Here is a 26196-nt window from a genome sequence, read left to right on the forward strand (position 1 = left end):
CTTCGTCCTGTCCCCTCTGGGGAGAGTGTGGGAGAACTCAGAGAGAACATTGGCCAACTCAGGTCAGTGTGCAGTTGGAATGTGGAGACTCAACTGGTCTCTTGGGTTCAGCATCAATCTACACACAGCTCCATAAAACTCATAACACTGTGACAATACTGGTTCCAGGATTATACACCAATTCTCTCTCTCCTTCTCCTCTTCTCTCTCTCGCCTTTCCTTCTGGAGCTTTTCCCCCCAGTTGGAGACTAATTTCGAGCATGGTGACAAAAGGAGTGAGGTGCAGAGACATGGACAGGAGAGAAGTGTCCTTCACCATGGTCCTTACCTCGACCAGACCCTGCAGGATCCTGACCAATATGACACAGCTGTAGTGGGCTTTTGCCGCTGAAGGAATGAGCATGTTCAGCGACGATGTAGCTACAATCGCCCAGCCGAATACTCTGTCGGGAGAAAAGCAAAAGTTGTTTCAGACAGTTAGATTGACTTCTATGTATCCGGGACAAAGAAGCAGGCAAGAAAAATCATTGTGGACACTACCCATCCTGCAAAATGTCTTTTCCAATAGCTCCTTTCTGGAAAGTGCTATAGGGCTATTGAAAGAAAAACTTAAATGCCATCTTAAAAGTTTCGTCTCTCAGGCAGTTAATCTGAACAACCACTCTAGTTAGCCCCCTTCCGTCACCCCTCTATCTCTATGCCCTGTAAGCACTTTAAACCACTTTTTATAAGATATTGATACTGATACTGATGTATTTATGCACTTTATTCCTTATCTGCACTTTAAACTCTTGCCCTAAATGTCTGCTCTGTGTCCAATATACTGTATTCACATTTATTCCACATCCATTCTTCTGACTTCATCTTCATATAATTCTTTATTGTTTCATTTATTTGTTATGTGCCTTGTCGTATGATGTGGGCGATCACGGTCTTTTCATGACCACAATTGTTCCTGGCAAATTTTTCTACAGAAGTGGTTTGCCATTGCCTTGTTCTGGGCTGTGTCTTTACAAGACGGGTGACCCCAGCCATTATCAGTACTCTTCAGAGATTGTCTGCCTGGCATCAGTGGTCGCGTAACCAGGACTTGTGATGTGTACCAGCTGCTCAAACGATTATTCACTGCCTATTCCTATGACTTCATGTGACCCTGATCGGGGGGCTAAGCAGGTGCTACACCTTCCCCAAGGGTGACGTGCAGGCTAGCGGAGGGAAGGAGCACCTTACACCTCCTTTGATAGAAGCGTGTCTCCACCCTGCCCCCCCGCTTTATTCTTTAGAATTGTTGAATATCATATTTTGTCACACCCTGACCAACACACCACAGCAAATTCATAATGCAGGTGGCAAATAAAGTTGATTCTTGGGTCCTTGAAAAGTTCTGTGCTCATTTGATCTCGGGGGGTGACAACCAGGAACGCCAGCAAGGAAAACTATGACCTTCGGGTGTTGACAGAGTAAACACAGTTGCACTGAGCATCTCAGAGTTCTTCGCTGTGGAATTCTGCAATGGAGATTCTTCAAGGGATTTGAAACCACATCCTCTGATCTTCATCGGCTGGGTAAGTGGGCTGAGGATTGGCAAATGGTCACACAAGGAAATCTGCAGATGCTGGAATTTCAATCAACACACATAAAAGTTGCTGGTGACCGCAGCAGGCCAGGCAGCATCTCTAGGAAGAGGTACAGTTGATGTTTCGGGCCGAGACCCTTCGAGGTACGTCGACTGTACCTCTTCCTAGAGATGCTGCCTGGCCTGCTGCGTTCACCAGCAACTTTTATGTGTGTTGCTTGGTAAATGCAAAATTCAGATAAATGCAAAATGTTGCACGTTGGGCCTGAGGAGTGTTGTGGAATGGAGGGACCTAGTGGTACAAGTACTTGGTTCCCAGAAAGTGGTTTTACAGATGAAAAGGCATTTGCTACACTGGCTTCATCAGTTACAGCTTTCAGTACAGGAGTTGGTACTGCCTGCCTTCTGATTGGTGCTGGAGGAAACTGTGAGCGGCCTATCACTGTGAGGCTCACTGTGGCACGTGGGTTGACCTCTCTGTCTCATGTGGTGTCCCTCCCTTTTGATGTATGTCGGTGATATCGTAGGATGGCATGGTGGTTCTGCAATTATGGATTGGACTATTGCATTTATGGAGTGTGGACTTTATCAGACTTGTAGTTTTTATATTCTGTGTTTTTTATCGCCTGATCCTTTCCCGTTTTGTTGTGTGTTTGGCGGGGGGAGGAGGTTGATGTTCTGTTAGTTTTTCTGTGTGGAGGGAGGGTTTGTTTTTTGGGGGTCGACATTCTTGTTCCATTTTGTGCGGAGGGGAGGGGGGGTTTCGGGATGTTGATGATCAGGATGCTGTTCTTTTTTGTGTGGGGGTTGGGCGTGGGCTTGATGTTTCTCTCTGACCAACTTTCATCTTCTTTCTTTGTTTCGTGGCTGTCTGGAGAAGACAAATTTCAGAGTTGTATATGGATACATGCTCTGATAATGAACTTCTGGCTGTCGTCAGTTAGAATATTCAATATAGAAGTTGGGACATTAACTTTACAGTTGTTCAAAATGTTGGTGTACACTTGGACTACTGCATACAGTACAGTCAGACTGTTATGTTTTGACTGCAACACTTAAGACAAGTTTGGATAATTGCATAGATGGGAAGGGTATGGAGGGCCATGGTCCAGGTGCGGGTCAAAGGAACTAGGTAGAATAACAGTTCAGTATCATCTAGATGGGTTGAAGGGCCTATTTGTGTGCTGTAGTGCTCATTGACTCTATGAAAGACATCAGTAATAGGAAAACGTGCAGAGAAGATTTCCAAGGATGCTGCCTGGACTCGAGCACCTGACTCACAGGGAAATGTTGGACAATTAGAACTTCATTCCCCTCCATAGATGCTGCCTGACCTGCTGAGTTCCTCCTGCCATCTATGTGTGTTACTCTAGATTTTCAGCATCTGCAGCATCTCTTGTGCAAATAGGAGATTGAGGGGTGACCTTACAGAAGTGTATACAATCATGAAGGGCAGAAATAGAGTGAACACGCATGCCTATTTCCCAGGACTGGGAACTGGAAACTAGAGGGCATAGGTTTGAGGTGAGAGGGGACCTGAGGGGCAACGTCTTCGTACAGAGGCCGGTGGGTATGTGGAACGAGCTGCCAGAGGAAATGGTTGAGGTAGGTACAGTGATAACATTTAAAAGACTTTTAGATAAGCGGATGGAAAGGGAAGGCTTTGAGGGATGCAATCCTGATTTGATGGAGATGGACATGAGAGCACACAGGAACATCTGGAGAAACTTCTGAAATGCCTGCTTCGCTGCTGCTGCTACTGTGAGGTCTGGAATCTCTGGAGGAGAAGGCCCTGAGTCCTCGGCTTTGCTCGTTGCTCAGCGGCTGGGGCAGGGTCAAAGCGCTCGGCAGAGGATGGTGCTCAGAGAGGCTGCATCGGAGGGCTGGTCAGAGGCTCGAAGTTTTCGGATGGACTCAGAGTCGGCTGCAGTCGGGTGCTTCCAATGCATTGGCAAGTTGTTGGCGCTTGGAGGTTCACGGCAGGGAGAGCAATTATTCAGTGGGCAGTTGTAGAAGTTGTCCCTTCTACCGTCTGTGTGAGATGAGGGGGCTAGCGGGACTTGAGACTTTTTTTACCGTGTCCACGGTCTGCTCTTTATCAAATTACAGTATTGCTTTGCATTATTATAACTACATGTTATAATTATGTGGTTTTGTCAGTTTTAGTCTTGGTTTGTCCTTTTTTTTTGTGATATCATTCTGGAGGAACGTTGTATCATTTTTTAAATGCATGCATTTCTAAATGACAATAAACGAGGACTGACTGTCCTCATAATCTAATCTAAATGTGGGCTAATGGGATGAGTTCCGTGGCCACCATGGTCAGCATGGGTGAGATGGGCCGAAGAGCCTGCTTCTACACTGCATTACTCTCTAAACTGAGGGATGAGAGGACTGCCCACTGAATAATTGCCGGTGTCCCCAGATCAGGCGGTGGCAGCTAGACGTAACGCTCTGCGGTGCCAGCAACCCGCGTTTAGCTCTGCCACCACCTGTCAGGAGTTTGCAGTTTGCACGCTCGCTCCATGACCTCGTGGATTTCCTCCAAGTACTCTGGTTTCCTCCCACAGTCCAAGGAGGTACAGGCTTGGGATAGTAAGCTGTGGGCACGCTATGTTGGCGCGGGAAGTATGGCCGCTCTAGCAGGCTGCCTCCAGCACGCTCTTGCACCAAGTCGGTCGCTGACACAAGTAACGCATTTCACTCTGCGTTTCGATGTTTTGACGTACATGTGATAACTAAAGGTAATCTTTTAGTGTTATCTCCCTTTTTCTCCAGCAGGAATCAAACGGGGGGGGGGGGGTCGCTCTGCTGGAAGTCTGGGTTGGAGTCTTCATGAGTCAGGGAAGTGTCTGCGATCCGCTAATTGTGGACGGCAGCTGGGGGAGCAGTTTAAGGAGTGGGTGGGTGTCGAGCATACGGGCTGGAGAGGGGATTGTGAAAGTGACAGATCTGAGTGTAAATTAGTCTGGCTCTGCGCGTGGGCGTGGTGCAGTTGGGACAAAGTGGAAGTGTGGAATATGGGTTAACACCACGCTGGGAATGTTTGACAATACAGTGCCGAGAGAGAGTTTTGCACGGAATCTAACGTATTCCTTACGTGTGCTGATGGCAGAGTGTAATGGGAGCTTTTGTCTATAGATGACAGGTGATTTATCAGCGAGATTTTCCTTGCATCCAGTCAGTACTGCACTACCCAGGAGTGGTTGGTAGCACAGTGCAGGGAAAACTTTCGAGATACGGTCATATAGTATTGAAGTAGTCCATTCAGCCCATCAAGTACCTGATGACCATTAACCACTTATTATAGAACATAGAACAGTACAGGCCTTTCAGCCCACAATGTTATGCCAACCCTTTAACCTACTCCAAGATCAGTCTAACCCTGCTCTCCACATAACCCTCTGTTTGTCTTTCATCCATGTGCCTCTCACGTATCATCATCCCTGGCAGGACGTTCCACAACCCTACATTAATGCCAAGTTTTTTCTCATCAATTCTACCACCTGGGGCAGTTAGAAACAGATTCAGGTTTAATATGACCTGCCTACGTACAATGCAATATAAAAACTGTAAATTACAATAAAATGTATATATATATAATAATTAAATAAGTAGTGTGAAAAAAGAGGGAAAATACCGAGGAAGTGTTCATGGGCTCATTGCCCATTCAGGAATTTGATGGCGGAGGGGAAGAGCTGTTCCTCGAGTGTTGAGTGTGTGTCTTCAGGCTCCTGTGCCTTCTCCCTGATGGTAGCAATGAGAAGCGGGCATGTCCTGGGTGATGGCGGGTACTTAATGATGGAGGAGGCATCACCTTTTGAAGGTGCCCTTGATGCTGGGGAGGCTAGTGCCCATGATGGAGCTGGCTGAGTTGACAACTTCCTGCAGCTTTTTTTGATCCTGTGCGTACCAGACCGTGAGGCAGCCAGTTAGAATGCTCCCATCAGTACATCTGTAGAAATCTGTGAGTGTCTTTGGCAAAGATGTTGCTGCGACACCACTCAAGCAGCTGATCTATCTCGATCCTGTATGCCTCCTCATCACCTTCTGAAATTCTGCCAACAGTAGTTGAGACATCAGAAAATTTAATCGAGGTGTTTGAGCTGCGCCTAGCCACACGGTCGTGGGTGCAGGGACAGTAGGGCAGTGGGCTAAGCACTCATCCTTGAGGTGCGTCAGTGTTGATCGTCAGCAAGGAGGAGAGGTTATTTCCGATCGGCACAGACTGTGGTCTCCAGATGAGGAAGTCAAGGATCGCGTTGCAGGGGGATTCCGGTTTTGGAACTTTTTTGATTAGAACTGAGAGTATGATTGTGTTGAATGCTGAGCTGTAGTCAACAAACAGTAGCCTGATGTAGGTTTTACTATTGTCCTGGTGATCCAAGGCCAAGTGGAGAGCCAGTAAGATTGCATCGGCTGTAAACTTACTGTAGCGATAAGCAAATTGTACTGGGACCAACCAGTCCCTTGCTTCTGCAGGAGTTGATTCTAGCCACGACCAAAGCACTTCATGACAGTGGATGTGAGTGCCACTGGGTGATAGGCATTGAGACATCTCATCCTGTTCTTCTTGGGCACTGGTATGATTGTCTCCCTTTTGAAGCAGTTGTGAATCTCCAACTGCAGCAGTGAGAGATTGAAGGTGTCCTTGATCACTCCCGCCAGGTTTTCAGAGCCCTACCAGATACACCATCAGGGCCTGACGCCTTGTGAGTGCTCACCCTCTTGAAAGACATTCGGACATCAGCCTCCGAGACAGGGTTCACAGGGTCACCAGATGCTGCAGGGATTCACACCACAGACAATCTGCCTGTGACAACTGTTCCTTCAGCTTCCTCCCACATCCATCAGTAAGGCCTCCCAACCCCACCCGGGACATCTCACTTCTCATTACTACCATCAGGGAGAAGGCAAAGGATCTTGACAACTCAACGTTTTAGGAACAGCCTTTTTCCCTCTGCCACCAGATTTCTGAATGGTCCATTAACCCATGAACACTACCTCACTACTTTTTGCCCTCTTTTTTCACTCCTTATTTATTTCGCAGATTTTTAAAATTGTAATTTATAGTTTTTTTTCTGTATTGCTCTGTACTGCTGCTGCAAAACAATAAATTTCACAATATATGCCAGTGATATTAAACTAGAATCTGATTCTGAAGCCATCTTTTTGGGCGCCGTCCTCTGGAAATTCACTGGTCGCTAGTAGCTGTACTTCCACCTTGAACCAATGTAAGGTACAGGAATAGAAACATCTCCTGTTCCACATTTTAATTAATTCCCAAGGGTGGGAGAATCACTTGCAAGGCTCCTTGCGTGCTCCAAGTTTCAGTGCAGGCATTTGAAGGAATGCTGCTAATTACTCTAGAAATAACCCACACGCGTCACCGACTCTGCCACACGCCCAGGGTGATGGTTAACACTTCAGCTCCTGGCACACATTGTAAACAGGGTTGCAGCTGCTCCATACGCCTCTTCCTTTACGTTGCCTCAGCTCGTTGGAAAGTGGAGATGAGTGAGATCCAGGATCACGCGTGGCCACCGTCAAAGTCTCCATGGGGAGTAACACCGAGAATATCAGTCGTCGAGTCCTTGAAAAGGAGTCTGTAGGTTGTTTGAATCAGTTCAGTCATTGAGGAGAGAGATCTCCTGGACCAGCGTGAATATCTTCACTTGGCTCAACACTGAATTGATTCTGCAACCTACAGACTCACTTCCAAGAGACTCTACAACTCATGTTCTCAGTATTATTATTTATTATTTGTATATTTTGTATTTGCACAGTTTGCCTTCTCTTGCATTAGTTGCTTGTCAGACTCCGTGTGTCATTTTTCATTGATTCTATTGTATTTTTTTTTGTTCTGCTGTGAATGCCTGCAAGAAAATGAATCTCAGGGTGGTATATTGTGACGTATGCATGCAGTACTGTGCAAGTCTTAGGCACATATATAACTAGGGTGCCCAAGACTTTTGCACAGTACTGTAGTAATTTTATGTATTGCACTGTACTGCTGCTGCAGAACTAACAAATGTCATGACATATGTGAGTGATGATAAACCTGATTCTGATAGGGGTCTCTATTGTAGTTTGAGAGTGGGAAGGGGGTAGGAAAAGGGGAATCGTAGTTGGAAAAAGGGGAAGGGAGAGGGAAGCACCTGAGAGACATTCTGCAATGATCAATAAACCAACTGATTGTAATCAAATGACCTTGCTGGTGTCTCAGGGCTGGGTGTGTCTGCACCCATACCAGCCCCTGTCCCTGGCATTCCTCTTCCACTTGTCCCATATCCCTCTCCTGCATGCATTTCTAAATGACAATAAATGAGGACTGAGTGCCCTCATAATCTAATCTATTCTAATCTTCTGGCACTCCACCCTCACCATTTCCAACATCCTTTGCTCCTATATGATTTCCAAACTCGTTCTCTGCTCCACATTTACAATACAGTACTGTGAAAAAGTCTTAGGCCCCAGGTTATATATATATATGCCTAATACCTTTGCACAGTAACGTGTTTACTTTGATAATAAGTTTACTTTGAACTTTGAACGTAGGGAATTGGGTCACTTCCTTAGTTCCCTCAGTCAATCCAGATACAGGACATTCTTTTTCCTGTGAAATCCAGGGATCCTGAGATGGAAAGAGTGTCCTAACATGAACATCTTAAGAAATTACTTCCCTGTATTTCTTGGAGTTTGGAAGAACAAGGAATGATCTTACTGAAGCAGATATGATCTTGAGGGGCAGGGAAGGGTAGATGAAGAGATGTTTCCAGCTGTGCAAGAATCTTGAATGAGGGGACATCATTACCAGATCAGGGAATGGTGATTAATACTGAGGTCTGTATGAACTTCTTGCAGAAGGTGGTATTCTCCAGCCCAGATTTGTATTGGCGAGTCCTGAGCCGACACCAAAGATTGAAGCCTGCAGACCGATCAGAAGTCTGGATGTCGACGCCTGATGACTGGAGCCCTGAATCCACAACTCCACTGGAGGCTGGAGAAGGCCCGATCTGGGGTTGAAGGACTGAGTATGTGAGCGGTTGGGAGGGAAGAAAGGAGCTTGTTTTGCTGTCGTTGTTCTGTCCCTTGTTGTTCTATTGTCGTTTGGGGCATACCATGTTGGTGCTGGAATGGGTGACAACACTTGCAGGCTGTGCCCCCGCCCCCCCCGCCCAAACACACCCAATGATTCAGGAAGAGCTTCTTCCCCTCTGCCATCTGAGTTCTGAATGGACTTTGAACCCATGAACACGACCTCACTACTTTTTGACTTTTATTTTTGCACTGCTTATTTAATTTAACTATCTAATATACAGATTTACTGTAAATCACAGCCCCCCCCCCACCCCCCATATTATATATTGCATTGTACTGCCGCCGCAAAGCTAACAAACTTCAGGACATATGCCGGTGATATTAAATCTGATTCTGATTCCGACCCTCAGCTTGTGTTGGTTGTTAAACCAAAAGAGGAATTTCACTCAACACACATCAAAGTTGCTGGTGCACGCAGCAGGCCAGGCAGCATCTCTAAGAAGAGATGTTTCGGGCTGAGACCCTTCGTCAGGACTAACTGAAAGAAGAGATTGTAAGAGATTTGAAAGTGGAAGGGGGAGCGGGAGATACAAAATGATAGGAGAAGACAGGAGGGGGAGGGATGGAGCCAAGAGCTGGACAGATGATTGGAAAAAGGGATATGAGAGGATCATGGGACAGGAAGCTTAGGGAGAAGGAAAAGGGGGGGGGAACCCAGAGGATGGGCAGGGGGTATAGTGAAAGGGACAGAGGGAGAAAAAGGAGAGAGAGAAAGAATTTGTGTATATAAATAAATAACGGATGGGGTACGAGGGGGAGGTGGGGCATTAGCGGAAGTTAGAGAAGTTAATGTTCATGCCATCAGGTTGGAGGCTACCCAGACGGAATATAAGGTGTTGTTTCTCCAACTTGAGTGTGGCTTCATCTTTACAGTAGAGCAGGCCGTGGATAGACACATCAGAATGGGAATGGGACGTGGAATTAAAATGTGTGGCCATTGGGAGATCCTGCTTTCTCTGGTGGACAGAGTGTAGGTGTTCAGCGAAATGATCTCCCAGTCTGCGTCGGGTCTCACCAATATATAGAAGGCCACATCGGGACCACCGGACACAGTATATCACCCCAGCTGACTCACAGGTGGAGTGTCGCCTCACCTGGAAGGACTGTCTGGGGCCCTAAATGGTGGTGAGGGGGGAAGTGTAAGGGCATTTGTAGCACTTGTTCCACTTACAAGGATAAGGCATTTCACTGTACATTTTGATGTACTAGTAATAAATAAATGAATAAATAAATAAATTCTGAAAGCGGACATGATAGTGGTGTTTAAGAGGGTTTTATGTAGGCAGATAAGTATGCAGGGAATGGAGGCATATGGTCATTTGCAGGCAGAGCGGATTTAGTTTCATTGGGCATGGTGTTTGGCACAGATATACCTGTTCCTGCATTGTACTACTCTGTTCTGTGTTCTACATTGTATTGCAAAGCTGAGTCACTGGGGTATTCAACGAGGAAGCAAACACTAAACGCAAGAGATTCTGCAGATGCTGGAAATCATAAGCAATGCATATGGAGGAACTCTGCAGCTCAGGCAGTGTCCATGGAAAGGAATAAGCAGTCGACAATTCAGGCCAATACCCTGGATGAAAGGTCTCGGCCCGAAACATTGACTGTTTATTCCCCTCTATAGATGCTGCCTGACCTGCTGAGGAAGGAAACACATTTTTGAGAGGTCTGGGAGTGAGAGTCGTGGATGCAACTGAACATCTAAGATTCTAAGCCTTTTACCAGCACTCAGCTCTGAGGAGCGGAAAGCACACACACAACAGAAGGCAAAGATCTGGGAAAAGAAGAATAAATTATCAGATGGTCTGAAAGTCTGGCAGCTGGTTCACTCCATGCCTGGGCAAGGTGCCAATTGCTAGGCACGAGGTTTCAGGAACTGTTAAATAATCTTAACGTCAGCCTCCCAGCTGGATACCCTACCTCCATGAAATATTTAATCACTTGTTTAATATGCAATTCTGTCTCTCCAAATGAAAGGGAAGATCAGAGTGATGTTTATCTTTCCCTGGTTCTGATGACACGAACTCCGTCTCTGGGGAGGGGACCTATATTTCCTTGATTAGGAAGATACATCATGGGAACAGCTCTTCCAGCCCACCGAGTCCCTGCTGACCATCAACACCGCTCACACCAATTTACTGGGAAGCTGTCTGGACCGGAGAATATGTCTTATGAGGATAGATTGCGTGAGTCAGGGCATCAAAGGTTACGGGAAGAAGGCAGGAGAATGGGGTTGAGAGGGATAATAAATCATCCATGTTGGAATGGCAGAGCAGACCCAGTGGGCCAAATGGTCACATTCCAGCTTCTATGTTTTATGATCTTATGGGTTTTCTCTTTGGAGCGAAGGAGGATTAGATGTTATATGACAGAGGTTTACAAGAAGATGAAGCAAAGATTGAAATGGATGGCCAGAAACCTTTTCCTTGGTTAGTATACATATATATTTTGGTAATAAATTTACTTCGAACTTCGAACTTTGAACCTTGAACCTAAATTTGAATGTTTCTTTAGCAACTTAGTCCAAGAGTCTGGCAGAGTTGTAGAGAGAGACAGCACAGGACTTGTCATCTCACATTCTCAATTTTTATTGCTTATTTATTTGTTATGATGATTATTCAAAGGATCAAAGAAAAGGTTCAAGGGTTCATTTATTATCAAAGTATACAGCTCTGAAATTCTTCTCCAGACAGCCACGAAACCAAGAAGGAAAAGAACAGCAGCACGATCATTAACCCCCAAATCCCTCTCCCCCCACAAAAAAAAATCAAAAATAAAACAGGCACGTTGACCCCCAAATCCCCCTCAATCCCACACACAAAAAAATTAGAAAGGTCAGGTGAAAAACACAGAATATAAAAAACTAAAAGACTGAAAAAATGTCCACAGTCCAAGTCCGTATTCAAAACGCAGAAAACCCAGGTAACGTTCTCCGGGCCCAGATGCAGGCCTTTCTCTCTCCACAGAGTGAACCCACCATCGATCAAAAGGCAGTCTCTCCCTTCTGTAGCAGAGTGATCCTTCCAGCGATCAAAAGGGAATCTCCTCTCTCCACAGCAGAGCAATCCCATTAGCAATCAAAAATCACTCTCCCCTTGTCTGTAGCAGAGTGATCCCACCAGTGATCAAAAAGCAAGCAGTTGGTGCTTACCTTCCGCATTCGCCTCGAATATTATTATTATATTCATTTGTATTTGTATAGTTTGTTGTCTTTTTCACTTGGTTTATTGTCTGTTCTGCTGGTCTTTCACTGATTCTATTTGTGTTTTGGATTTACAGTGTATGCCTGCAAGAAAACGAATCTCAGGGTTCTATATGGTGACATATATGTACTTCGATAATAAATTTACTTTGAACTTTTGAACTTAGTTATAAGAAGGATGTGGAAGCTTTAGAGAGGGTGCAGAGGAGATTTAGCAGTATGCTGGCTGGATTAGAGAACATGGCTTATGACGATAGTCTGAGTGAGCTTTTCTCTTTGGAGAGAAGAAGGATGAGAGATAACTTGATAGAGGCATACAAGACATAGATCAAGTGGACAGCCAGAGACTTTTCCCCAGGGTGGAAATCGCTAATAAGAGGGTACATAATTTTAAGGTGATTGGAGGGAAGTATCTGGAGGAAGGGGATGTTTATTTACACCGGACCTGAAGATTTGAAAGCTGGTGATGATCACAAGGCCAGAATTAGGAGGGATCTGGGAGGGTTGTATGGTTGAAGGAAATTATAGAGATAGGACGACACAAAGGCAAGGAGTGATGAGAGTTAGACCATAAGATCGTAAGACATAGGAGCAGAATTAGGCCATTTGACCCATTGAGTCTTCTCCACCATTCAATCATGGTTGATTTATTATCCCTCTGTGTTGGCGCGTGGCCAAGTGGTTAAGGCGTTCGTCTAGTGATTTGAAGGTCGCTAGTTCAAGCCTTGGCTGAGGCAGCGTGTGTCCTTTGCTCTGCGACGACACCAGTGCCAAGCTGTATGGGTCCTAATGCCCTTCCCTTGGACAACATCGGTGGTGTGGAGGGGGTAGACTTGCAGCATGGGCAACTGCTGGTCTTCCATGCAACCTTGCCCAGGCCTGCTCCCTGGAAACCATCCAAGGCACAAATCCATGGTCTCATGAGACTAACGGATGCCTATATATACTATATTATCCCTCTCAACCACCTTCTCCCAATTAGCTTCATTAATCACAGCAGAGTTGGTTCATAACGTTCCATTTGGGATGACCTTGTCATTGTTATGAGCTCTGTTTCTAGTCTTCTTTCCATCCCATACATCCATCATCTTAACATCACTGACCTGGACTGGCTTATACTGGAGCTGAACGTGACAACTCTCATCTTCGTTATCAAATCCAGCTGTGGCTTCATGTCTTCCTGCACCTACACCACACCCTTCCACAATCTATCAAACCCAGGAGTACAGAGCAAGCTTGGAATCATCACTTGGGTTTCCATGACAATTGTTGACAGGGAGCTGGAGCATAAATATTTTAGAAAAAATTTAAAATGCAAAAGCTAAACAGAGAAACCTACACACAAAATGCTGGATGAATGTAGCAAGTCATAGAGTCAAAGAATACATTCATAGAACACCACAGAACAGAAACAGGCCATTCAGCCCATCTAGTATGTGGCAAACCATTAATCGGAGAGGTATGGAGAGCTATGGTCCAGGTGCAGGTCAATGGGACTAGGCTGATTAATGTTGAAATCACCCCCACATCCATCACTGGTGCTGGCAGCTCATTCTCCATACTCTGAGTGAAGACATTCCCCATCATGTTCCCCTTAAGCATTTCAACTTTCAACCTTAACACCATGACTTCTAGTCTCATCCAACCTCAGTGAACAAAGCATTTACTCTATCTAGACCCCTCACCATTTTGTATACCTCCATCAAATCGCCTCTCAATCTTCTATTTCCAGGGAAGAAAGTCCTAATATATTCATTCTCTTCCTATAACTCAGGTCCTTATACTGGCAACATCGTTGTGAATTATCTCTGCACTCTTTCAATCTTACTTACATCTGTCCTGTAGGTAGGTGACCAAAACTGCACACGGTACTTCGAATTAGGCCTCAGCAAAGTCTGAAATAATTTCAACGTAACATTCCAACTCCTGTACTCAATATATTCATTTATTCATTTATGAAGGTCAATGTGCCAGAAGCTTTATTTATGACCCTATCTACCTGTGATGCCACTTTCAAGGAATTATGGGTCTGTATTCCCAGATCCCTCTGTTCCACCGCACTCCTCTGTGCCCTACTGCTCACCATTTAAGACCTACCCTGGTTGGTTCTACGAAGTACAACACCTCTCATTTGTCTGCATTAAATTCCACCTGTCATTTAAACATTTATTTTTATTTTTATTTTTATTTATTACAAACAAACAAAAAAACAGCACATCCACAAAAACCACAACCATAACAAAATCAAATTAAATATTGAACCGCAAAAGGGAGAAAAATATAAAGGCAAAAGTAAACATACACAGCAGAGGTGCACCACACCAAAAAAGCCTCAGTCGTCACCCCGTGAGAAAGTCCAATACAGGGCCCCATATCCTTTCAAAGATGTCCCCTCTGTCCTCATTACATAGTTCTCAGTCTCCCCAAATGTGAAATAGTTGCCAGTTCTCTCAGCCACAGATCGTACCTAGGCACAGAGTCCATTTTCCACATTTGCAAGATTAACTTCTTAGCAATCACCATTCCAAATAATACAGCCAGTTTTTCATACATTAGCTGAAGCTAGGGAGCTTGTTGCTCCAAAGATGGCTATGAGCGGGTTTGGTTCCCACTGCTTCCCAAAAGCCTCAGAGAAACAGTGAAAAATACTTTTCCAGTATGCATAAAGCTTACAACATGACCAGAATGAATGTGACAAGTTACTGTTCACAGATTTACATCTATTACAAACTGGTGAAACATCAGGGTGGAAACTGTGCAACTTCTCTTTTGAATAATGGAGTCTATGTATGTTTTAAACTGTATATGTCAGTGTCTGACGTTGAGCGAACAATCATATATGCTCTTTAAACACTCATCCCAGACCTCCTCAGTCAGTTCTATACCCAATTCATCCACCCATGCCTGTTTAAATCCTGCAGTATTCACCTGAGCTCCATTATGTAGGATCTGATAAAAATAAGATACCGCACTTCGAGTAACAGGATCAAATTTATTTATTGCCTCCAGGGACTCATGTTTGTCTAAAACTTCGAAGTTAGGTATATATTTCCTAACATAATCTTGAATTTGTAAATATCTGAAAAAACTAGTTGCAGGGATATGGTAAACTGCTTGTAACTGCGCAAATGAGGCAAAGTTTCCATTAATATATAGGTCACCTACACTACAGATGCCTCTCTGTTTCCAGGTAGAAAAAACAGTATCATTCAGGCCAGGCAAAAAGGAATAATTGTCACAAATCGGAAAGTCAATGTAAGCTTTTGGGGCCTTAATGTGTAGATGAACCTGCTTCCAAATTCTTATAGTGCTGCCAGCCACGAAGCTGTTACTAAAATGTGACTTATTAACTACAGTGGGGCTCTTAAGGGGAGCTGGTAAGGAAGTCTTCTTACATAGCATTCGCTCTATGAGTAATCATGCTGGGCACGAGTCTGAGGTAGAGGGTGGGCCTTAGTTCCACCATGCAAGAATGGATAGGTGCACAGCCTAGTAATACATTTTAACATTCAGTAGGGCAAAACCACCTGCTTCCTTGAGCTTTGACAAGCGTTTTTTAGTAATTCCAATGGCTTTATAATTCCAAATGAAGGATATAATAATTGAATCCAATTGCTTAAAATATGACAGAGGAATAAAACATGGAATTGACTGGAAAAGATGAAGAAATCGCGGCAGTACAATCATCTTGATTGCGTTAACCCTCCCCACCAAAGAAATTGGAATGGTTTTCCAAAAGTCAATATTGGTTTTAACCTGCTCAACTTTGCTTCGCCAATTCACTTGCAAAGGGTTATCTGGGTTTTTTGTAATAGTCACACCAAGAAAGGAAAAATTATCATAAGTTATTTTAAAGGGAATGGACTGTAAATACGTTCATCTGCCATTTTTCAGCCCATTTTTCCAGCTGGTCCAGATCATGTTGCAAGCCTTGGTAGCCTTACTTGCTGTCCACTACATCCCCAGTCTTGGTTGTATCTGCACATTTGCTGATCCAGTTTATCACATTATCATCCAGATTGTTGATATAGATGACAAACAACAACAAACCCAACACTGATCCCTGAGGCACTCCACTAGTCACAGGCCTCCAGTCAGAGAGGCAACCATCTACCACCAATCTCTGAATTTTTCTACGAAGCCAATGTCTAATTCAATTTACTACCTCATCTTGCCGAGCGACTGAACCTTCTTGACCAACCTCCCGTTCGGGACCTTGTCAAGGGCCTTGCTAACGTCCATGTAGACAACATCCACTGCCTTGCCTTCATCACTTTACTTGGTAACGTCCTCAACAAAATCAGGCAGCATCTATGGAGGGTGATGAACAGTCAATGTTTTGGTCTGAGTCCCTCATCAGTACTAGAAAGGAAGAGCAGAACCAGAATAAGAAGGTTTAGGGAGGGGATTGGGTACAAGCTGGCAGGTGATGGGTGAGACGGGGTGAGGGTGAGGGAGGGTGAGCAGCTGGGGGAAGGGGTATGAAGTAAGAAGCTGGGAGGTGATAGGTGGAAGAGGTAAAGGGGTGAAAAAGGAAGAATCTGGTAGGAGTGGAGGGTGGATCATTGAAGAAAGGGAAGAAGAAGAGGAACTGGGGGGAGGTGATAGGCAGGTGAGGAGGGGAGAAGGAATAGAAAGGGACCAGAATGGGGAATGGAAAAAGAGAGAAAGGGACAGGGAAAACATTTCCAGAAGATAGAGAAATTGCTGCTCCTGCCGGCAGGTTGAAGGCTACCCAGATGGGACATGAAGTGCCGCTTCTCTAACCTGAGTGTGTTGAAATGGAAACAGGAAGTCAAATTGAAATGGGTGGTCACCGAGAGATCCTGCCTTTGGTGGTGGGCAGAGCAAAAGTGTTTCATGAAGCGGTCCCCAGTCTTCATCAGGTCTCACCGATGTAGAGGAAACTGCACTGGGAGCACCAGATAAAGTCGAAGAGAGCCAGCTTCTGCCTCCATTTTATGCTTTACATACATCTGGCTTACTGGCTGTCATTTTGGACAAGCAACTTTTGTTTCCTTTTCCTCTCCCCGCCTCTGGAGCCAACGATTCTGGACTCACTTGCCCGAAGTCTCTCCGCCCAGCTGCTGACTTACGCGAAGAAATCTTGGTCGAGCTGATCAGCAGAATGGGGGTGTGACGTCTGGGAGGTTGCAACTGTCAGCACATCATGGACAAGTGCTCCTCTTGTCCAGCTACCCTTCAACTGAACACTAAGTTTCAGCAGCTGCTTCACCATTTAGATACCCCAAGACTTGTTCTTTTGCACTTTGATCTCTTTACGATTATAAACTTTCTGAGCTGACTGTGGGGTTAGCTTCCTGTGTTACATTTACCAGAACTGCTCAAGCAATATTGCACAAACACTCACTGTTTAAAATGCTGTTCTCTGCAATGAACAATACAACTTTCCACATTGTACTCTGTCTGTAACCTTCACACCGAGTCACTTACTCGTTCCAGATCATGTACATTCTCTTCACAATTAATTTCAATCTATCTTTGCATTGTCAACAAATGTGGGTGCATTACAAATTGTACACTTGACAGTTACGCCATTAATAATATAAATGTAGATTAACAGAAGGGACAGTACTGCTCCATATGACTCCATTAGCACAGACCACTGTGACTGCTGTGACTTTGGGGAATCTTACCTTGAATTGGGTGCAAGGCAATTTGGAGATTATTGAATGTTGCACAGTTTGATGACCTACCCCTCTATCAACCATTCACGGGTTGTTGTTGAAATTGCTCTTACTCACCTGAGCACGAGGAGCTGGGGCGCAATAGGAAAACCTCTTACCTGTTGGCAGCAAATTTCTGTGCAATGTAGCCGCCTGGGATCTGCGTAACGATATACCCCCAGAAGAAGGATCCGTGAATCATTCCCACCGTCTCTGGGTCCCAGTTAAATGTGGCTTCCTGCAGAGAAAAGGGAGAGGGATTCAGCGCCCTCCCCTTTGTTCAATGTGACAGGTGTGGCTTGGTTCCCCTAAGCCGTGGCACAAGCTGTGAGTTTGTGGCCTGCTTACTGATACCGAAACATCTGGCAGGGCTGAGGGACTGCAGTTGTGGCAGTGGGTACGATGTTCACCCGGACCTTATCTGCGCTCTCAGATGGTGCAGATGATCCAGAACCCTACCTGAAAGGTCTCTTCTCGGTGTCCTGACCATCATTTCATTGTTCCATCAAAACCAACATTAATTACACCACTGTGCAAAAGTCTTAAGCACCTGTAAAAAAAATTCTGTAAAGCAAAGATGCTTTCAAAAATTACTGATTGAAAAGTTTCTAGCTTTCAAAAATATTACTATAAAAAGCAGTAAACAGTTCTGTATTGAAACAGTTTTGGAAATCAATTTTCTGTACAATTTCTAAAGCTTTAAAAATTAATTTACAACCTAATAAATTGACAGTTTTGTTCGGTATAATCCCTCAATATATTCATGGTATTTCTATATCAGACCAACATATAATTGCATTTGTAACGTTATTAGCCAGAAGGGCTATTTTATTGAAATGGAAAGATGCCTGTGCTCCCACTTTGATACAATGGTTCTGTCAGGTGATGTTATGTCTTAGTTTGGAGAAAATCAGAAGTTGAACTTTTGATCTTCGATTTGACTTTGAGAAAAGGTGGGGTTCTTTTGCCCGCTGCTATCATTTGATTTGAGTTAATTAAGATGGTTCCCTTCTGAATCTTGTTTAAATGGTTTTGAGTTGGTGGATTGATGTTTTTCTTTTATGGAAGCTTGTATGGCGTATAGCTCCGGGGTTGTGCTCCCAATGGGTTTTTTTCTTTTTTTTTCTGTTAGTAGGGTTTTTTTTTTGTTTTAGTTAGTAGGGGTTCTTTTTTCCAAAAAAAATAGTTTTAACATTTTATTTTTTCTTCTTATTATTGATATATTGTTTAGCTTTCTTAATCAGTTATTTGATAATTTTATTCTCATTGTACATATTGACATGTTGACTTGATTAATGTACAAACGTCTGTATTTTTTTGGTTGATTTTCAATAATAATTAATAAAAAAGATTTAAAAATGAATGAATAAAAAGCAGTAAACAGTAAAAAATGAAATCAAATCAACATTTGGTGTGACCACACTTTGCCTTTGAAACTGCATCAACTCTCTTAGGTACATTGCTGTGTAGTTTTATAAGAAAATTGGCTGGTAGATTAATTCCAAGTATCTTGGAGAACTTGCCACAGTCCTTCTGCAAACACTAGCTGTCTCGCTTGCTTCAGTCTCTCCAGGTAACCCCAGACATTCTTGATGTTGAGACCATACCATCAGAAGCCATATAAAAAATCTAGGCTGTCTAAGACTTTTGCACTGTAGATTGGAATTCTTCAAAACCATTTGTGACATCCTGATCACAAACAAGAGAAAATCTGCAGATGCTGGAAATCCAAGCAGCACACACAAAATGCTGGAGGAACTCAGTAGGCTGGGCTGCATCTATGGAAAAGAGTACAGTCAACGTTTCAAGAAACATTACAGGAAATGTTGATTGTGCATCTTTCCCATAGGTACTGCCTGACCTGCTGATTTCCTCCAGCATTTTGTGTGGGACATCCTGATGTGATCATCAGTATTGATAAGAGGGATTGGTTAGTTAGGCAGGTTGACTAAGGTCCTGGTGAGACCCCACCTGGTGTACTGTGTGCATTTTTGGTCACCAAATTTGAGGAAGGACATTCTTGCTATGGAGGGAGTGCAGCGTAGGTTCACTGGATTAATTTCAGGGATGGCGGGACTGTCATATGTTGAAAGATTGGAGTGACTGGGCTTGTATACACTGGAATTTAGAAGGATGAGAGGGGATCTGATTGAAACATATAAGATTATTAAGGGATTGGACACGCTAGTGGCAGGAAATGTGTTCCTGATGTTGGGAGAGTCCAGAACCAGATGCCACAGTTTAAGAATAAAGGGTAGACCATTTAGAACGGAGTTGAGGAAAAACTTTTTCACACAGAGGGTTGTGGTTCTGTGGAATGCTCTGCCTCAGAAGGCAGTGGAGGCCAATTCTCTGGATTCTTTCAAGAAAGAGTTAGATAGAGCTCTTAAAGATAGCAGAGTCAAGGGATATGGGGAGAAGGCAGGAACAGGAACACTGATTGTGGATGATCAGCCATGATCACAGTGAATGACGGTGCTGGCTCGAAGGGCTGAATGGCCTACTCCTGCACCTATTATCTATTGTCTATTGACACACTGACCTTTGACCAGTAGGGCTGTGATGGAAATATTTGGACTGACAAAGGGACTATACAGGGGTTTACCACTACCTACACTTCCTTCTCATCACAGTTCAAAATATCTTTCCGATTGCCCAAGGTAATATCCCTGATTCTAGAATCCCCAGTCCTTCAGGAACCACTGTCTTGACATTTGACCTGTCAATCTGTCTCAGAATTTTATGTCTTTGAGATAATCTCTCATTCATTTGGAGTAGTGAAACTTCTGGATCTCTCTAACCTGCAGGATATAGGAGGCTCAATCCTGGGGTGCTTAAAGAGGAGGCAGAAACATTTTTGAAAGATTGTGGAATTGAGGGTTGTGGGGAACTGGCACAGGAGAAGAGGGAAGGCTCGGGGCAGATTAGCCGTGGTTGTATTGAATGGGGGGAGGTAGGGAGTAGGTTTGAGGACTCTTGATCCTGTTTTATTCACCCAGAGGCCACTTTATTAGGTACACCTGTGCACCTGCTCATTAATGCAAATATCATATGAACAAATCATGTGGTTGTGACCCAACGCATAAAAACATGCAGACATGGTCAAGGGGTTTAGTTGTTGTTCAGACCAAACATCAGAATGAGGAAAAAATGTGATCTCAGTGGCTTTGACTGTTGGTGCCAGATGGGGTGGTTTGAGTATCTCAGAAACTGCTGATCTCCTGGGATTTTCATGCACAACAGTCTGCAGAGATTACAAGTCCCCTTTAAACATTTCCTCCCTCACCGTGACCTTTGGAGGGTGGAAGGAGAGAGGCAGTGGTGACTTCTTGTCAGAATGTGAATCAAGATTTAAGATTCAAGATTCAAGATTGTTTACTGTCATTCTTTACTACAAGAGTGTAAAGGTCAGAACAAGATGATTACTGCTCTGGATCCACTACAGCATAAAAAGATATAATAAGCATAACACCTACAACAAATATAAATATAAAAGCAATTCTATAAAACACAATGGGCAAGTAACTTTGAGAATGGCCATATATATATATACACAAGATTGGTTTCTATACATAAACTGATTATAGGTACACAAAGTGACGCTAGCTGCAGGAGTATCTGTACATAAGGTGACTCTGACAGGAAATGATAAAGTCACAAAGTGACTCTTGGCAAGAGAAACTCTTCTAGGTATCAGCAGGACGTGTGGAGACATAGCAGGACAGCGACTGCATCAGTGTAAGTATGAGGTGCGGAGTGTAAGTGTAACGTGGCCGTGCTTAGGAGGGATGAAGGCTGCTGAGGGGCTTTGGGGAGGAGTGGCTGACGGCTTGGGGGGTGGTGGTAGTGTCGGCATTCTCCTCACCTCCATGACCAGCTTCCCGTCCCTGTAGACCGTCTTGTTGTTGACCATGCTGACGATGGCCACCCCCAGGTTACAGCGAATCCCGAACGAGATGCAGAATCCCAGGCCGCTCATGATGGCGATGATGTAACGCTTGGGCAGCCCGAAGCAAGTGCAGTCCCAGAGAGGCTTCTGCTTCTCGTCCACCCCGACTGCGCGGCCCTCCTCTGTCAGCTCGATGGTCTCGCCGACATTCTGACGTTTCTCCAGGATCCTGTGTGAACAGGCGTGTGAGAAAACAAGGGATTAATGACCAGGGAAAGGCTGAGTTTAACAGCTCTGCTCCTCCAACCAATGAGGAGATGGCTGTGTAACTCCCCTACCAAACAAATCTGGCGACTGCAATTTAATTTGCATATTTCTATCCGCCCCTCACTCACCTTTTAGAACATAGCACAGTACTGCAACAATACAGGCCCTTCGGACCACAATGTTGTACCGACCTTTTAGATTAGATTAGGTTAGATTATGAGAACACGCAGTCCTCTTTTATTGTCACTTAGTAATGCATGCATTAAGAAATGATACGAAGTTTTTCCAGAATGATATCACAGAAACACATGACAAACTGACTTAAAAACTAACAAAAACCATATAATTATAACATATAGTTACAACAGTGCAAAGCAATACCGTAATTTGATAAGAATAAACCATGGCACGGTAAAAGTCTCAAAGTCTCTCGAAAGTCCCATCATCTCACGCAGATGGTGAACCTCCAGCGCCGCAAACTTGCCAATGCAGCGTCCTGGAAGCATCCGACCACAGTCCGACTCCGAGTCCGTCCGAAAACTCCGAGCCTCCGACCAGCTTTCCGACACTGAGCACCGAGCACCACCTCTGCTGAGCGCTTCGACCCCGGCCCCAGCAACAGGCAATAGGCAAAGCCGAAGATTTGGGGCCTTCCCCTCCGGAGATTCTCGATCGCACAGTAGCAGCGGCAGCAAAGCGGGCATTTCAGAAGTTTCTCCAGGTGCTCTTCCGGGCTCCTCACGGCTGTCTCCATCAAATCCGGATTCGGAACGGCCGCGCGCGCTGCATCACATCACCATCTTCTCCTCTTTAATCCATCCTATTAATCCATCCTAAAATCAACTTAACCCTTCCCTCCTATATAACCCTCCATTTCTCCATCATCTGCGTGCCCATCTAAGGGCATCTTAAATATCCCTAATGTATCTGCTTCTACCACCAGCCCTGGTAGGGTGTTCCACTCACCCCCAACCTCTGTGTAAAAAACTTAATTTTGACAGCCCCCCCACTTCATTTCCTCCCAAAACCTTGTACAAGCAATTTTCACCCTGTGGAAGCCTCTGGCTGTCCACTTGATCTACAGCATGCCTTTTATCATCTTATAAGCCTTTTTCAAGTCATCCCTCAAAACTTTCTGGAGCTATTTCTTGGTTATACCAGGCAGTTCCTGCCATAAGTTCCAGTCGTTCTGATCTGTGGGTCAACTGACTTTGCATGCTATAGGGGTGATGGTTTGATGAAGGTCAGTCACTTGGCCACCACTCCCAAGATTAAAGGTTGACACAGCATTGTCAACAGGCACACTGTTAAGCAGGGTGTGGGGATTACACAGGGTCTGAAACCAGTAATAATCAATCCTTGGGAAAAGATATCTTCTCGCTTCCGTGGAGTGATGGGTCTGAACACCAATTTGTTTTCCACTCTCGGGCCTCGTCGCTTTAATCTGGCTTGAAGTCTGGTCCAGTGATGGCTGACCCTCGTCTTCAAGGGGCTGTACCTGCATTCCTGAGAGTCAAGTTTGTTGAATCCCTCACGAGATTGTAAAATTGCAAGATTGCTAGCTCATTTAGGTGGTTCAAAAGTACACCTTTCATTCTGAAGGGTTGCGGCTCGCTGTGATCATAGCTCAGAAGAAGTATATCTAGCAGTTTTGTGAGCTGCCTGCAGAATGTCACCATATGTTGCCAGCACCATCCCGGGAAGCATTTGGATAGGGACATGGAGGGTAGACCTTGGAGGGATATGGCCTGAATGCAGGAAATTGGGACTGGTTGGGTGGGCATCACGGTTGGCATGGACTAGATGGGTCCAAGAGCCTGTGTCTGTGCTGTAATGCTGTAGGACCCTAAGATAACAAGCAATGTGTTTTGAAGAGGGATACAGAGTCAGAGATGAAGCAGGTTTGTGGGTGGCGAGAGGTTGTAGCACTGAGACCGTACATGGCACATCGACCCAGGACTGACTTCACATCACTTTAAATGGCCATTTGATCAAACTGGTCAACACTTCACACAAGCCTTGTCTCACCCTTTTTGTTTCACCCTACAGCACGTGTTCTGTTCTAAAAAAACGTAATACAAACTTTATGAATAGATCAGTGCCCATTTCACTCACTGAGTTCCACACTCTGTGGATGAAGAGTCTCCTGACTTCCTTCTGAGTGATTACTTTTGGTAACTGACTGTCAGTCCATCCTTCCCCTTCTTGTGTTCACCTTGTCCTTGTAAACATGTTGATTCTCTATTCAAACCCTGGATCTACGTGTTAGACTTCTGGATTCAGAACTGGCTTGCCACAGAAGGTAGATGGTGGGAGTGCTTAGAGCATTCTGTACTCTGCCTGGAGGTCGGTGACCAGTGGTGTTCCATGGGGATCTGTTCTGGAACCCCTGCTCTTTGTGATTTTTATAAATGAACGGATGAGGAAGTGGAGTGAGTTTGTGAGTCTGCACGTGACACAAAGGCTGTGGGTAGCGTAGAAAGCATTATAGGTTACAACAGGACTTTGACAAGATGCAAGCTTGGCCAGGAAGTGGCAGATGGAGTTCAATCCAAGGAAGAGTGAAGTGAATCACTTTGCAAGGTCAAATCTGAAGGCAGATTACAGGGTTAAAGGCAAAATTCTTAACAGTGTGGAGAAACAGAGGGATCTTGGGGTCCACGTTCTAAGATCCCTCAAAGTTTCTGTGCAAGTTGATAGGGTGATTAAGAAAGTGTAAAGTTTATTGGTCTTCATTAGTCAGGGAATTGAGTTCAAGAGACATGAGATAATGTTGCAGCTCTAAAAAAACTCTGGTTAGATGACATTTGGGTTCAGTTCTGGTCGCTACATTGGAAGGATGTGGAAGATTTAGAGAGGGTGCAGAAAAGATTTACCAGGATGCAGACTGAATTACAGAGCATGTCTTATGAGGACAGGTTGATCGAGCTAGGTATTTTCTCTTTGGAGTGAAGGAGGATGAGAGGTGACTTGATAGAGATGTACAAGATAAGAGGCATTGATAGAGTGGATATCCAGAGACTTGCTCTTAGAGCAGAAATGGCTAGTACTTGGGGGCATAATTTTAAGGTGATTGGAGGAGAGTTTAGAGGGGATGGCAGAGGTAAGTTTTTTTACATAGAGTGGTGAGTGCCGGGGTGACAGTACAGGCAGGTACATTAAGGGCATTAAGAAATTCTTAGATAGGCACATGGATGATAGAAAGATGGAGGGCTATGTGGGAGGGAAGGATTTGATTGATCTTAGAGTAGGTCAAAAGGTCAGCATAATGCAATGGGCCAAAGGTCCTGTACTGTGCTGTAGTGTTCTATGTTCTATTTCTGGACACCATCAGGTCGTATCAAACTTTGAAACCTGTAAAACCGAGCACACTGAATTTCCCAAAGCTGGAGAAAATAATAGATATATTCAATGCGTCATCAATGTCACAACGATGAGTGATTTTAGCATCAGACAAGATTAATCTCCCAGCAGGTTTTATTTATGAGAGGAATAATCAATCTCGATAAACACAAGTCCACTTTGCAAAGACACACTGCACAGTAATCGGGATTAAAGATGGATCAAGGCTTCAGCAAAACTGAAGATAAAAATAGCAACCTGCTAAATACTGATGGCGTAGTCTGTCTAATCGTTGAGATAGGAGCCTGGATACATTACACAAAGAGCACGCAGTCTGGTTGCTAACTGATCTGTCCATCGACAAATGTCGTTCCTAACAATTTGCTCAGTCCTGGAGAGTTGAAGCCAACACTCAACCTCACACAAAGTGGGTGGGTAACACCCAGCAGAGTGTCTGTGTAGTTAGTGTGAGAGGGAAGACTTCTGCCTGCTGGTATTTTCTGTGACATTCAGGAATCTGTAAGGATGGGGCAGGGTTAATTAAAAAAAAATAGGCTATTGACTATAAAATCGTTTGGCTCCCTGCTGACTATTAACACAGCCACACCTCAATATACGTGCCTAGCCCACTGCTCTGCTCTCTCTACACTCGTGACTGTGTGGCTGGGCATGGCTCAATCACCATCTATAAATTCTCCAATGACGGCACTGTCGTTGGCAGAATCTCAGACGATGGGAAGGAGGAGTACAGGAACAAGATAGAGCAGCTGGTTAGGTGTTGCCACATCAACCTTGTACTCAACTTTGGCAAAGGATGTAGGGCCTGAAGACCTACTTTCAACATTTTAAGAACAGTTTCTTTTTCTTTGCTATCAGATTTCTGAACAGTCCGTGAACCCATGAATACTAACACACTTTGCTGCTTTTATAATACTTATTTTTGTAACTTATAGCAATCTTTTATGTCTTGCGCTGAACTGTTGCCACAAAACAACACATTTATGTCAGAGGGAGTGAACAGGAATGGGGAGATCCACTGTGGTGTGATTTTCACTGAGGATCGTCACTTTGTTGTGGTGGAGAGGCTTGTGGGCGCCTAAGATTCCCAGAGCAATGCTGTCTGGAGTTT

At 44.5% G+C, this 26196-nt stretch overlaps 1 protein-coding gene across 1 annotated transcript in view; it reads right to left on the bottom strand.

The window, feature by feature from the left end:
• The window catches only part of LOC134353940 (vesicular glutamate transporter 1), a 130756-nt gene that overhangs the window by 39863 nt on the left and 64697 nt on the right, over positions 1–26196 (bottom strand). Inside the window, exons 2-4 of the mRNA XM_063062514.1 lie at positions 21435–21687; positions 17689–17807; positions 329–443 (exon numbers count right to left, since the gene is read on the bottom strand). Of these exons, the coding sequence (XP_062918584.1) occupies positions 329–443; positions 17689–17807; positions 21435–21687 (487 nt within the window). The remainder of the gene's footprint in view (positions 1–328; positions 444–17688; positions 17808–21434; positions 21688–26196) is intronic.

Source organism: Mobula hypostoma, chromosome 11 (genome assembly GCF_963921235.1).
Source record: "Mobula hypostoma chromosome 11, sMobHyp1.1, whole genome shotgun sequence".
Taxonomy (NCBI): domain Eukaryota; kingdom Metazoa; phylum Chordata; class Chondrichthyes; order Myliobatiformes; family Myliobatidae; genus Mobula; species Mobula hypostoma.